Here is a 16,564-nt window from a genome sequence, read left to right on the forward strand (position 1 = left end):
TTATTGGTACATCTTGAAAAGGAAGTAGTTTAATTTAAATTTTGAAAATAACTTACTAAAACTTCATGACATACACATAAAAATATGCTCATGGAATGAGGGTTAATTTTCTCAGCAGAGCTTTTAACTAATTAGAACTTGGTCAGCCTCACATTTAAGGTCCAATTTTTAATTAGTATGTTTCTCATTCTTCATCAACTTTACCACATCTTATAACAAAACTTATGATCCTGATTTCCTACATAATGAACCACATGCAATATTTAAGCTACAAAATTGCTGCCCAGATGCCCAGACTTCCTCTACACTGAGAAACATGAAACTACTGCAGAGGGAGAAAAACATTGAACATTTGCTAAAGTGAATTATTGGCTGAACCTCTGAAATGAGAGGTCTAGTTAAATTAAACTGCCTGGTTCTGATGCAATGGCAAAGGCTTGCTACTAATCAAGTACATATACTGTAGTGGAACTCTGCTCCCAATTAACTCAGAAGCAGGATAATATACCCTAACCAAAACTGACCAATGAGTTAAAGAATGAGAAGAAAAAAAATTCTATGGCCTCCTCTATTACCATGTTTAACACAACAACAAGGCATTGAAGAATAAAAGACAAATTTGTGTTATGCTATTGCAGAAAGATCATTTTATCCCAAAGCCCAAAAAGACTTACCATGAGAGTGCATTTCAAGGGGCAGCAAGGACCAAAGACCTAGCAAGGTAGACTTCAGCAAGAACAAATCAGCAGTGATGCAAGCAATCTAAGCTATCAGTTACACTTGTTAATGGAAGATCCTTGACCATCAAGGCTGGAATCAGAGATGGGACTTAGCAGACATATACTAGAATTGTTGCTGGAGAAGAAGTCAAAAGAGATATTCAAGAACTAGCTAAGGCTGCACCTATCCAAAATGCCACAAAGGGTGATTATGGACCAGTTCAAATTAGAGGCAATTCCAGCATTGCAGTGTCAATATCAAAAAAAGCTACTGAATGAATGAAAACCTAGGTCCACTATGACCTGGAAGAAGATTAAAGTTAAGAGACACTACTTCATGATAATACAAAAGCCTGGCACCTGCAAGAGAGGCTTGCCAATGCTGAGTAGAACCTGGAGAAGATTCTAAGGTTTATCTTTGTATTTATTTTATTCTTCATTCATTTTTATTCTCTTCCCTTCATTAATTTTATTTTGATGTTTTTATGACCACATACCCACGTTAATTTGTATAATTGTTAAAACAGTACAAAACCTTATTTGTTGTTTGTTTTTGTATGGTTATTTTTGTTAAAAGGTACATCATGTATGCAACTTAATTTTAAAATGAAATGTTTTATGTATCCTCATTTATTAAAGTTTTATTATTGTGATAATTCTGGTTTAATGTAAATAATTTTGTCATTATAATAATTGTAAGTTTTTATTAAAAGGTTTCATGGTGTTTTAGTCTTGTATATATGTTCTACTGAAAAGGTAAACTTAATAAACTTCTGAATTACGTGGTAACTTTCAAGCTGATCAGATTTTCAGATTTAAAGTTAATATTAATTGTCAGGCTAAGAGAGAGAGAGAAAGGAGTAGTATGTGGTATGTAAGTATACATTGTCTCTTACCACTTATAATGATATATTATTGTCTTTTTCTCCAAAGTATTAACTAAATATAAATATTATCATGGCAGCAAAACATGGTTGAGGATATCTAATATTATTTTGCTCTAGCCACTTTGGCTCTTTGATTTTTTAATAAATAATGTCTTTTGTCAATAAGGATATTTTGCTGTGTATCTTGAGCCTCGGTTAAAACATTTTGAGTTAGGAAATTCTTTACTAGCCAAACTATGATTCCAACCAAAACTGATAGGTGGCCAGTGCTGTCAGGGAACAGAGTTCACAAGGTGACATCATCTGGTGGACAAAGAGAGGGAGATGATGTTTGAAATCCAGGCATATTTTCTTTGTTCAGTAAACTCTGAGTTTGTTTAAAAAAACGTTTTTTCTGCTGATTGAAAGAAAGCTTTAAAACAAAGAATGCTGACTAGCCAAGAGTGAGGAATTTCCATTGTATATAAACATAAACCAAAATAATTGTGTATATAAATTTTATTTGTTCACTTGCAAATTTTTTTCTTGTTTTGTCTATGCTTGATTTACTCTTTGCTTCACTGTTCTGAATCTATATTTTTTGTAGGCACTTAAAATATGTCTGTTGGGTATCAATAGACCTGATTACCAACTACCAAGGACATAAGGAGTGAGAAAACAACTGTTGGATCTTCTTTTCAAAGTCACAAAGTATGGAGACATATTTAATGTATAGATAATTTCAATTAACTGATTTATCAAGGTAATACCAGTATTAACATTTACTTATAAACTTATTTTCCAATAAAACATAATTCTTCTGCTTCTTCCTCCAGAATGATGTTACAGTGGATACCCAAAATAATTTTTCTTCTGATAAAATCTCAACAAGTAGCTGTACAATAGCACAGTTCTACAATAATCTTCATATTCTGATAAATAAAAATAATACTTTATATCATCAATGAATCAGCATAAAGTCTAAATACAGTTAAGCTCCTGGAATTTTGAATCCAAAATGAATAAAAGAATTTTCTGCTAGTAGCTCACATTGTTAAAAAATCCTATATTCTAATTTTTAACAGAAATTTTCTCTGTTGACAAAGTTTAAAAGAGATAAACAATATTGTACAAGTTATATGTTATTGTTTTTTATAACCATAAAATTAATTTAAACTATATTTTGAAGAAGTTGAAGTGATAACACAATATACTGACATAAACTATATATATTTGAGCTCAAGGCTGTGGAAGAAAAATGGCTAGGCATATGTTACTGTCTAATGATAATTAAGGTGTAAATTACTGTAAAAGGTGATTTTATCACACAGTGGTGTACATCTTATCATGTTTTTAGTCCTGTACTTTCCAAGAACATTCATAGAAATTGCCAAAATATGATAGTAATAAGTGTTAGGTTGTGAGTTGACAATATTCTACTTGCCAATCAGTGGCTTGCCAATCCTCAATGAAAATGGCACAGTACCAAGTTGTACTATCATTTAACAGTATATGAATACATAATGTACATATACTTTATAACAGCTATTTTTAACAGTGTATGGAACACTATAAGTGTACATTTATCTCAATTAACAGTATAAGAAATGCATCTTTTAAACTTATCAGAAACCAGGACTCCACAGTGAAAACAACTGTATTTGATAAAAATAGCAACTTACTCCAGAATACTGATGGTCATTGAATTCTGTACCTGCTACACAGTAGGCTTCAGAAGATCTGCAGTAAAAAAAAGGAAGAGTTTCACTCATTATCATAAATGTGTTTATTTTGTCATAAGAATAATTCTTCACACTAATGTTTTTATAAAATGCAAAAGTGTACTGTTAAATGTAACAACATAACTTATCTATAAAGTTCTACAATTATATGCATTAATTTCACATTTGTGAGGAATCATTTTCTTGTAAAGTTCATAGGTATAGTTTTTATTGTATTTTAATATAGTAATGATATTGAAGTTGACAGGTCATATTAGTCAAAAATTCATTTTTTGCCATAAGTTGTTGTTTATTCTAAAAGCTTATAAATGTAAGTCTCAATATGTATGTCTAATGACTAAAGTTATCATTTTTCAATATTTAAAACTGTAATATATATATTTATATATACTGAGAAATTGTGGTATATGAATTTACCATAAATTATTAATTTTTTGCACTGTTATTTATTCTTTATTCAATATGTGCTAGTTTTCACATAACATACAGTCAAGAAAAACTGGTCATTTTAAGGTTGATTATTCGTGTTACTGCCCAAAGAACAATGCTTATGACCTTATATCCAAAAGTTGACAACAGTTGATTCATTGGTTTTACAGGTAATATTTAGAGGTTACAGCCCCATGTAGGTATAAGAATAAACAGTCATATGGTAGCATACGTGTGTAAATGTGTGGTTTATTTATATTCAGAAACTTTGTATTTTGGCATTCTGATGGATAATTTGAAGGAAGGGCTTTCAAACATAAAATAAGCAAATGTACACACTGTTTTTGCCCTCACATATATATAAAAATTGTGTATCATACTACTGTATCTTGTCTGTTTATTCATTAGCTTAAGCCCATTCAGTAAATGTTTAATCCGTGATGACAAGAAAACCCACTTGTAGAGAAAAATATATATGTAAAACCATTGGTATGGGTTGAGCAAATTTTTTTATGTAGAGAAACAAACAACATTTCAACCTTCTTCGGTCATCGTCAGGTTCACAATGTTGTTCGCTCCACTACATAAAAAATTTTCTCAACCCATACCAGCCGTTTTTACATATATAGTTTTCAGTAAGTGTTTAGCATTTTTCTGTAATATCATATTTTAATAGAATCTCCCGGTTTGGTTGACTTACCTAATACAGCTCTTAAGTTACTTCAATTTCACTTGAATATACTACAAAGTCACTTATGATGACAGAAAATATAATAAGATGAATTGAAACATTTACTTTTTCAGAGATTATAATATCAGTTTAAATGGTATCATAATGAAAGTAATGAACACGAGCATGTGTAGAGATTAAAAGTGGTCCTTTGTCAATAATATATATAATGGGAATAAGCAACAAGTGCCTATTTATTCAGTGTAATCAAAAAGTGCAAGTCTTCAAGTTCCAAAACATGTATGAAAGATTCATTTCATTTAACCTAAATGTAATTTTAAATATTTGCTTATCTCCAAAGATGATTTTTTTTCAAAGCTAAATACAAGTGAAATTAAATTATCAGTAATTCTATTGAAGGTTCTGCTCTTGAACTGTTGATTAATTCATTTCCTATTATTTAAACTAAATTTATTAATCTGTTGAAATAAGTTATGCTCAATATGAATTCTGACTGTGATGCTATGATAAACTGGTTGTTATTGCTTTGTCTTCAATAAATGAGTTGTAATAGTAAGTGTAATATTTATTTATTAACTCTGACATACTTACAGTGCACATTTATTCACATTTGTAAAATGTATAGCAATAAATTTAAAGAACTTCCACATCATTTTTAAAATTTAAGTAGCATATATTATTATTAGTTCCCTGTGAGTATCAAATGCATGTAAAGACTTTATCTGTTTTGAACATAGCAAGGTGATGACAATGTTTGAAATAAAATTATGTTGAATTTATTCTTTCTTGTAAGGCATATACTGTGATACACAGATATGCAGTTATTGACTTTTTTGTAAATACTACACATTTTGTATTTAACATTTTAAAACAATAAGCATGGTAAAGTCTATACAATACAAATTAATGAAAGGATGAGCTTTTACTAAATATCCAATATTTCTTATAATTTGTTAAACCATAAAACTTGTGCTACTTTTTAGTCTTATGTTCTACAACACACAACTCATACTTACATTATACAGCATTATTGTTTTGAATTATTGAAATTATATTTGTCAGAAACTATACTTCCTATTAATACAAGTCTAAAGCTATTCACTATTATGAGATGATACATCAAAACTTTATATTTTCCAACATTGAAAATGTATTCCTGGAAGATACTTACCTCCTCTTGCATAATAGTTTTCCTTAGTTTGTGCTACCCTCTATATGCACAATTCTTTTCTCTCCACTGGCCTTGAGTATCCCATCCAAATTTATATTTTCACATGGTATTGTTATCCTATAGCATGAAAATGAGCATGTTACTCTCATTGGCAATTATACATTTCACTATAGAGGGAGTCAGTTGTGAAGTGTATAATCATCAATTTGAGATTAGGCAAGAAAAGATGCACTAGAAGTGGAGAGGATGAGTGGAAAGTATAAGAAAAAGTAAATATCTACTGAAAATACATTTTATGTGTTGAAAGATGTTAACTTCCGATACCTTACCTCTTCTTACATAATAGCTAGAATCCCACTTTGAAGCTATGGAGAAACTGGTGCAAAAGTTATGTAGATGAGCCTCCTTTGAAAAGAGCTCGAAGAGAACCCATATAGAGACCACATCCCTTCTGTAAGTACCAAAATCTTATCTCATAGTGAAAAAATGTATCACCAAGTCCAGAAACAGTGTGAAAAGTGGGCATGTTTTATGATGTAAAGTAGCTAGAACATGTCAGACCATATATGACAGGTCAACTACAGTTCAAAACTAGGTAGTATCAAGTATGCTTAGTTTGTTCTCCAGTGGAAAAAGGATCCCAACTGTCTTCACCTCTTTAGTTGGAAGCATAATGGAAAAGGAGTTTCTATTTTATCATTTGAGGTAGTACCCATCTGTTTTTACTCAGTATACATCCAACACCAGGTCATTGAGCCTAACATATGGGCAACAGTTGGAGAGAGGAATGAAAATGTTGTGGTTTAATCTCAGTCCCAAACCAGGAGGAATTGGAGATTTTTCCTCCAGTCCATGGTATGAGAAACCTTATCAAATCCATGAGTGAGATATTATGTTGGCTGGTCCTGCAATGATCTGACACCAGACTGCGAGGAACCAAATCCAGACAGAGAGGTAAGAATAAGCCAACCAGAAGGGGAAATGAATCTGTTGGATCATCTTCAATCCTAACTAAGGCAGCAGAATAATCTTTCATCTGTTCTGTGGGACAAGAATTCACACCATCTATATCAAAAGAACACCACCACCCTACTTTCTACTGAGTGGAATTGGTCACATTCAGTAGGAAGCCTCCACTGCCCACAACTCTAGTGTTAGGAACTGATAAGTGGCAAGGATTCCCATAATCTACTGAAAGAGGGAGTTAAAGCACAATGAGAAGCCCAAAGGAACACAACACCTTAAGATAGTGCAGTGAGTTACCATAAAGCCTTATTTTTAAAAGCAGAGCAGTCCAAATTTATTCAACTAGAACTAGGTGGATGAGCAACAATCCCAACACTACTTTAGTCTACAAGTCAGTATGGTCTAGACTGGGGCTTGTTTAAAAAGTAATACACCATGAGGAAACCTCCAGTTGTAAAATGGTGATGGGAGGAAGTTGATATCCCAGAGATGACCAGATGATAAAGATAATGTACAATGAAAGTATCTGAGGCATTCCATATGCCAGCTTACACTATCTCCTCCAACGAACAACAGAAGTGAATAGCCAGAGATAAAGTGTTGTATGTTGTATTTGGCAAAAGGAGACCTGAAAGAGTCGATCTGAATCTACATTCAATGAAACATAGGCTATATGGATAAGCTACTGCAGCCATTCCATGAAGGTAATTGGAGAAATATCTTGGTGAGATAAATTTTAAAGAATAAAGAGAATAAATAACCATGAATGCACAGATGTGATTCCATGGAAGCCCTAGTTACTGAAAGAGAGAACTTCCTGCACAGAGAGAGAAGAATAGAATAGGGTATGGAAACTAATTGCTTCATGTTTCTTAAAAGAAGAGGAGATGACTAGACCCTGTGGAGATGTGAACTGAAAATTAGGGTTTGTTTCTCTGGGGTCATATGTTGGTGTTGCATACTAGTACAATCACAAAAACTGATGAAAGCAGCCAGATGAATGCACATGAGAGAAAAAGGAGGCAAAAATACTTGAATAAGAAAACATTATTCCAACAACAAAGCAACCAAATGTGAAGTGGTAAAGAAGTTAAATAAGCCACTGTAGAGAAGATAAATGAAGGAGCATCTGTCAGAAATTCTGAAGGAAAATAGTAGGTTAACACAGAAAAATGGTAATTGAAGGGAAAATAACAGATAGGGATAGATAGAAAAAGATAAGGGTGTAAAGACTTAGGCCTAAGAAAAGAACAACAAAAGAAAGAGGATCCAACTTCCAAATCTGAAAAAAATTTCCACTTTAGAACAAAGTTAGGCCTTGTCATATGAGGTAACAAAAGGTGGAGGAAAAGGTATTCATACACAAAACTAGTAGAAAGAGTACTTGAATCTGGACTAGCATATCTGGATTGGAAGTAAAGAAATATAAAAGAAGAAGCAGAGAACAAATCACAAAAAGAAGGAATAGAACATACCTGAGAAACCTAGTTACAAAAAAAGGCTTGGGTAGATTCAAGATAGCAAGGATATAAAATTAGGTTAAAGTAGGTACTGGAAAAAAAAACAGCAAAATCCCTTCCATTATGGCTGAGAAACAGAAGTATTTCAGATACAAAAAAAAAAAAGCACAGGGTCTACAAAATACTCCACCACAACAAAGCAATGTCTTTATAGATACTTCCACTTAAAAAATGTCTACATCTGAAAATTCTAGGAGAAAAAATATTATTCCAAATGCATGCCAAATATAAAAGTGATGATTGCACACTAAAGTATTGAAGGAATCAGCTGCACAATCAGGGTGTGTCCCACTTCTACTCGTAAAGGGTTGTTGCATGCTCATACACATGCTGCAGTAAAGCAATATTGAATGGAAACACACAAACTTAGATGTGAACTTTGAGGCTAGTGGTGAGTTTGTTTGTTTTTGAATTTCGCACAAAGCTACTCGAGGGATATCTGTGCTAGCGGTTCCTAATTTAGGAGTGTAAGACAAGAGGGAAGGCAGCTAGTCATCACCACTCACTGCCAACTCTTGGGCTACTCTTTTACCAATGAATAGTGGGATTGACCGTAACATCATAACGCCCCCACGGCTGAAAGGGCGAGCATGTTTGGTGCGACCGGGATGCAAACCCATGACCCTCAGATTACAAGTCACACGCCTTAACACGCTTGGCCATGCCGGGCCGGCTAGTGGTGAGCAAAAATTACACACTTGAGGGTAGCACAGGAAAACTACTATGTGAGAGAAGTTAAGGTATATCAGAATTACAGTATTTGTATTTTACATTAAATATGTTATCATGTTTGTGTTATTCTATATTTATATTTTACTGAAAATTTATAAAACTTATCCAAAATTTAAATTGAAGAAATTCAATTTAAAATAATTTGCTGAGACATATGTTCATTAGCACTGGGAAAAAATGTTATTATTTACACTTTCTAACTTTTCTAATTATTTTAGCCTTCTAACTATATAATGAGAGACTTTAAAGACTCAGTTAATCTCATGAATGTAATTCCTGTGAAAACAAATTTGAAACTGACCAATACAATTGACAATGCCACATGCAGAAAACAATGTAATGTAATACATTGTTTGATATTTTAAAACTTTGGAATTTTATTGGTTACAAATAATATAGTATAAATCAAACAATTTGTAAAAGAGAGGATGTGACATGGCAAGTAGGTCTGATTTTATTGTTTGTGACTCTACAAACAATTAAGATTGAAGGCTATAAAAATCATGCTTTGCATGAGTAATATCTATATCATAATAAGTAACTTCTACACTTGTTGAAGGGATAGTAAATAAATTGGAGAAGAGGGAAGAAATAGAGAGCAATTGTCACAATTCTCATGCTATGGAAGATTGAGGAAGTTTTAAATATTTTTTTACACAACTAACATAAAACTTACTTAATATTAAAATTTGATTTATTAACAATGTATGGATGTCAAATGTATTCATATACATTGATAATAAAGTAATTTAATTAAATTTTGAATGTAACTCTGCAAGGCCAATCACTTTGGCCTTCTTGATGCAAAACAGTTTAAATGATATGAATCTTTTAACACAATAAATGAAACAGGAATAGAACAAAAACTAAAAAACAGATATATATATGTATATATAATATGCACAATACACCCTCATATTCAAAAGAAATACACATAATGTACACTTACCTAATGAAAAGCACAAGGCTTCACTTCTCTTATCTCAACCCCACCTATTCCTCTTCCTTGAACTGTGGTGAGGATATAACTCTCTACTAAAGAAGCCTCTCTTTCCTGCTATAGAGTATCCAATCTTAAGTCTGTTCAGTCACTTGTATATGGGCAACTGATCTAGCATAGGCTGGTTCAGTATTATACATTATGGTTTTGTTAAGTTTCACCCCAGCAGGTATTGAGGCTGTTTGGTGGGTGGTGCCTCATCTCCTGACTGGATAGTAGTTGATCTGGTAATCATCATTAATGCTAACTCAGTAATGATGAATCCTACTGCCATTTGTAGATGATGGTAGCATCAGCAATAATCAAACTGTCCCATATGTACCTATACACTAGATGTCATCAAGCCAGCTTCAGAGGCAGTGAGCAACATCTGGAGACTTATCTTGCTCCAAACCTCCCAAAGTCTGGTCAATTTTCAAGATAATTCAAGCTTCAGAAGGGTGTTCTTTGATTTAGGGATATAAAGTTCCCACAAGATGTGCATCCATCTATAGTACTGCCAATGTTTGAACTTACTATACCCTAGGAAAACATCTGAAGGAAATCCCAATACTTCTTCAGTGATGAAGTTTGCTCTGCTTTCACAGGTATCATCTCTCTGGTGTAGGTATGTTCTACTGTAATACTTAGAGGCTCAGTTCTTCCAAGATCAACAATATGGTAATCACTGCTACAATCAATGGATATTTGAGTTATGAGGGATATACCATGCACAATGAAAGACAGAGCTTCTTGGTCTCCCAAGTTTCCTTTATTATTTGTTTAACCAATACTTGTAATGATACTGTCCTCTGTTGTACCTGCCAAAAATAGTTCACAGTGCCTACCCTTCAACCCAAACACATTCCCTTTGCTACTGCTGGTTATCACAAGAATAGAGCCTGGATCTAGTAGAAGTTTCTCCATTTTTTTTCTAGTATAAGACAAAGCTAGTCATCCCTAATTTTGAAGCAACACATCAGAATGAAGGCAGTTAGTCAAAACATCCACCGAAAATTCTTGAGCTACTTTTTTAATCAATGAAAATTGAGACTGACCATTTGTATCAGGTCTATTTCCTAATTCCATTATTTAAAATTATATTGATATATATGATATACTCTTTGTTAACATTAGCATGAAAACATGGCCTGTCACGTTTTTGTAACTGTTGCTATAGTTGAATAAATTGCTTTTGTTGTTGTTGTTGAATTCTGTATGAAGTGACAGTTACATTGGTGCCCAAGCAGGAACTTTTTTTCATAATGGTTTAATTGTGACTTTGATTTATTTTTTTCAGTTTAGTGTTGAATGATTAATTCAATAATAATCTAAGTTCAGTAAAATAAAATTTAACTAGTGTTTGGAAATAACTGTGTTACTGTGAAAGTTAGAAAGTCTGATGTGGCAAACTTGAAGCAGTCCATCTCAGTATTGAGAGAACAAGTGAAAATGCTAACAAATATGGTGAACAATCTATCAACTAGAGAACCAAAGTCCCCCCAATCAACCTCAACCAAAAACATGAAAAGTCCATTTTACCAATAGACATGTGGAAATTTCATTGATCTACATTATTCAGTCAATCCCCTACCTACTAAAAGTTCAACAATAAGTCAAATTTTAATGTATTAGATTTTTTTAAAGTTTAGAAAGGCATTTTTACATGTATTAAGTACCTGAAAATAAATGGGTGGAAACTGCAGCTTCTTGTTTGAGAATAGTAGAATGCTTTTGGATCGTAAATGACTTTTGATAATTGGAAGAATTAAAAAAAAAAATTTGACTAATTTGCACCCAGCAGTGTTAGATGATATCATATTAGCTAAGGAACTCTTTAATAGGAAGTATTATATTTTACTGCTGCAGGGGAGTCAGTTAAGAGATTTGGAAAACTGTGAAAACATAAATTATGGAATACTGAAGCTACAGAAAGAGAATTACTGCAGTTTATTACTTGATAATGTTATTAATATTCAAAGGCATTTTTGTGTTGCTATGTTTTTTTGGAATTAGGTTTTTTTCTTTCTGGTTCCATTATTTGAGATAATATTAATATTTATGATTTATTGTTCACTGATATAAGTGTAAAGTCCTGGCTTATCATGTGTTTATTTCTCATAGCTCGCATTTTCATACATTTATAACTTCAATTTGTACTGAAACAATTTTAAGAAAATATTTAGAAATCTCTGTGCTCATAAAAAAATGTCAATGTACATGGTTAAAAAATATTATCATCATAACCAAATATCTATAGTTAACTCTTTGGTGGTTTGACCTTCAACATACTTCTTTTTATTTCTTTCAACAACCATTACATATAATTTCCTACACAGTTTTATGGACTTTATTTACAGTCAATCACAGAGCACCATTTGAGTATACTGAGGTACTGTTTTATATGTATATATACATACTCATGCAGCTCCAGGGCTGTCAAAAGGAACATTCGAGTGCCACAGGCAATGCTATGTAATAATGAAATGTAGGCTTGGAATCCAGGGACAGGGTCTTAGTGGAGGCCCAGCTTATAAATATATAGCCCTTTATTTATCCATTGCAGTAATTATAACTGTGAAAATGATATACTGCAAAGTATTACAGCCTATATATAAATAAAACTGTTGCATGTCATTGGCACCAAACAACTCCCATTTATTACGAATTAAAGGATGATACAAAAGAACATAACATACTCCCATCTTTGATCAAAAAAGAGGTGTTAATGCCTTGGACCCTCTCTTTATCTGCACATATGACAATAATAAATTTCAGATATGCCAGTCCCACAAGCATGAAATGTTAATAGGAGGTTCAAAGCTGATATTCCTGCCATAAAGTTCGTAATGTTTTGTACTTTACTAACATGCTCTTTTGTTTTCTTTTTGTTCTTTCATTCTTTTTTTAGATATTAAAAGGTATAAAACATATAAATTCAGAATTATTTATGAACAAATTTGCAGACACATCAGGTAAAAGACACAAGCAAGAAAGGTTTCTCATACAAACACTATATATTATTCAGCTTGCCATGAAGTGCAAAGTGCATAATATAGGCAAAGGGCATTGACTGTTAACATACATGTGTTGAATAAAATAGACATGCCTCAACTTATTGTCATGTCATAGTATAAGTCTGATTTAAAGCAAAAGATATATAGCACTGATGAAACATTAACATATTGATTTATGTGTTAAGAGCAAATGCTCAAGATGAAATACAAAAGAACATGTAATATCATACTGACAGATAACACTGAGTTAGAACAATAAAGTAATTAAGATCCATAACTCACTATGAAAATACAAAAGTTAACATCAACAGCTAGACCTATATCACATTTTACTAATTGGTTAAGATCCACACACAAAAGATAACATAGTGTTGCCCAGATATGTAGCATTAAAGGATAAAACATTAACATATTGAGCACTGGTAATCATCATAAAATACAATGTAACACAAAATATCCTGAGAACTAGCAACAGGTTAGGACTCAGCTTGTCATCATGTAATATACATGGAGATCCATGTGCTGCATTGAAGACATTAAATATTACACAATTATGGGTTATGCTGCTCTCAAAATCATATTTTAAAATGAGGATCTTTAAATATTGTAAAAAAATTCGCTATTGGTTTTCACATGTTCATACAGACTCTTCAGTAGTATAAACCTTATCTACTTTATCTGTGTCTTCCTTCCTGACATTAAGGATCATCAAGTAATTCAAATTATCTTGCTTAGTAGTGGTATGAAGATACATTCTGATGCAATGAAGAGGACTAAAGGACCACTCGCTAACAGCATTTCTGGCATTATACACAAATGAGACCAATCAGAGTGCAAATCTCACAGAAAAAGCAGTTTTTCAGGACAGTAAATTCTTCAAACAGCTAACTAAATCACAAAAAGTAACACTAGTTGAAGAATTTGTTTTTGGTATTTGATTTATTGATAGCAGGATCAACTGACTTTCTAAAGTTTGTGTGTCAAGATATGACTGAAAAAGTTGGTGATAAATTTCTTTTATTATGTATACTTTTCACCCTTTGCTGCTTTCAGTAATAAATTTTTTAGATTTCAGAGTACCTTACATCCAGGCCAGGTCTTGACTATATGTAACATCATTGTCAAAACTTTCAAAATAAATCATCCTGAAGTGATCTTTAGCTGTTGCTGGAAACTCATATGGTGTATTTCCATCATCCTACCTTTTCAGTACTTTCTGCTGGAGATGTAATTTGGGATCATCAATAACTAGGAACTTTGCTTTAGCAATAACATCCATCCAGAAATCATTGATCTTTTTGCAATTTCTCATTAAATTCAAAGTAACAAGAGTAATTTCTGCTAATTGCTGTGCTTTTGCAGCAAAGATGTCTGTTTTTTGAAGAGATCTACTGCCTGCCTGTTAAAGAATAAAAAGACCAAGCTTTATTCCAAATAGAAATTCAGATTTACTGAGTTCTCTCCAAGAATAAGAGACCTCATTTCAAATTCTTTCATTGCATACATGCATTCCTGCCATAAAGTTTGTAATGTTTTGTACTTTACTAACATGCTCTTAAATGCATCTGCTTTGACTGTCCATCTCATTAGACACAATAACCTGATACTGAAGGTATCTGGAGTTAAATCAGCTTTTAGGCTCTTGAAGATTGCTTGATATCTACGAAAAGTTGGACTAATTTTGTAATTTCATATGTTATGTCCAAAATACTACTCATCGCTTGACACTTTCTATTCACCTGGCTACATGGAAGATTAAGAGGATACCCATAATAATGAGTATAGATGACTCTTGGTTCCAGTTCCACAAATCTTTGTTTATACACATGATTTCAAGCCTAACATGCTCATTGCCCCATCATAAAACTGCTCATGTAATTTAATAACAGGCAGACAGATTCCATCTCATCAGAGAATCTATCAGAATGACTATAATGGTGGCAGCACCTGTTGCATCAATAGAATATAAACTTAGGAGTTTTTCATGAACGTCAAATGCACTGTCAACCTACTGCAAACAAACTACCACCTGTTCAATATTAGATATATCTATCATTTCATCCACTATTATTGTGTTGAACTGGACAGTCTGTAGTGAATATGCCCCTTTTCTCAAAACCTTTTTATATAATACTTTTATAATTATTTTATTTTTTAAAGAATTTATATAATGTTTATGGCTATAAAAGAACAAAATAAGAAATTATTAAAAACATTTAATTATAATTGTAACTATTAAATCATAGTTTTTTGGAGCATTTTGAAGTAAAAGAAAAATAATTATTGAAATAGGGATAATATCTTATATATGCATTATAAGGATGATCAGATCTATAAAATACTGTAGGCCTATATTTTATGCCTCATTTGTTAACATTACCTCTCTTAACATACACACTTAGGAAATCTACATATAAAATATTTAGACCTTCTAGGTAAAGTGCTGGCCACTGCTTGTGGAACTGTTTAACCACAGAGCTGTAATACCACAGTGACATCTTTCATTGTTTTTATGTTTTTTGTTTTTTTTAAACTTTCTTTGAGAAAAGGAAATTTCATAAAAAACCTCGTTAATATATCAAAACCATTTTCTTCTTAACAACACAGCATTAAGAATAACATTTCCTAATTATGACAAACAAATTGGCTTTGTAGAGTGCAGGCCTAATGTAGTAAGATTAGATCTGATCCATTCATTAGGCATGACATCTGGTATTAAACTGTCAAGCTATTCAAATATCCTATCATTGTTAATGATTGTGTACCATTTATATTTATTAAACAAAAATCATTATTTGTCTTCATGTGAACCATGCAACAAGGGATTCAGGGACCTAAAAAAGTACCTGGTCCTTAGTTTTTTCATCGCTATTAAATTACTGAATTTAAAGAAGTAAAGTTTAAGTTTCTCATGATCATGACAAACCCACTTTAAGTAAAAATGTATTCTCAAGATGACTGGTATGGGTACTAAAACTTTAATTAAAATAAAATACAGAACAACATTTCGCCCTTCTTAGGTCATCTTCAGCTTAGCAAAGAGAGTTTACAACTGACATAAGTTTATACTGTTATAGGCTTCTAGGCATAAAAAATGATAGTGATATATTACATCACCAACTCTTTGATTAGGTGTCCACTATACTAAAAAACCTTGGGTGGACTTATCAAGACAAAAATTTTTGGTTCTGCAAAAAAGACTGGCAAAGTTTTCACCTAAACAAAACCAAAAAAATACACAAGCAAACAAAAAAACAACATATCAATATAACAAACATTATCATGACAGGTGGCCCTGGCCTCACCATGAGAACAAACTTTAATAAGGATCCCTGGAGACTGGCCACAAATCATACCAAAATAATCCTTCATTTGTTTCTGAGAAGAATAAGATGAAAATGTACAGATTTAACAGACAAATGGAGAGGCAAATGGCTAACAGTTTGTACACATTTATCTTGATGTATAGGTACCTTTATGCCTGCATCTAATTTTAAGGCTAGAGTTTTGTAAGGTATAAATGACTTATAAATAAAAGACTACCAATGTGGCAATACATCTATATAACCATGAACGAAATTTGAAAGTTTTCACAAGATTAGAAATAGATCTTATTATTATTAATGTAGACATGATCCTTATCTTCAGAGTCACAGTTTTGAGCATTTCATTTTGGATGTCATATGATGCGTATTTGTCAAGCCAAGTTAAAATCTGAGTATCATCCTCTCC

The 16,564-nt window shown here is 32.3% G+C and overlaps 1 protein-coding gene across 1 annotated transcript in view; it reads right to left on the bottom strand.

Annotated features, from left to right (window-relative positions):
- Positions 1 to 16,564, bottom strand: part of LOC143236564 (E3 ubiquitin-protein ligase RNF212B-like) — a 125,702-nt gene that overhangs the window by 13,039 nt on the left and 96,099 nt on the right. Inside the window, exon 11 of the mRNA XM_076474865.1 lies at positions 3,268 to 3,325. Within this exon, the coding sequence (XP_076330980.1) occupies positions 3,268 to 3,325 (58 nt within the window). The remainder of the gene's footprint in view (positions 1 to 3,267; positions 3,326 to 16,564) is intronic.

The sequence above is a fragment of the Tachypleus tridentatus genome, chromosome 13 (assembly GCF_004210375.1).
Source record: "Tachypleus tridentatus isolate NWPU-2018 chromosome 13, ASM421037v1, whole genome shotgun sequence".
NCBI classification, from domain to species: Eukaryota; Metazoa; Arthropoda; class Merostomata; order Xiphosura; family Limulidae; genus Tachypleus; species Tachypleus tridentatus.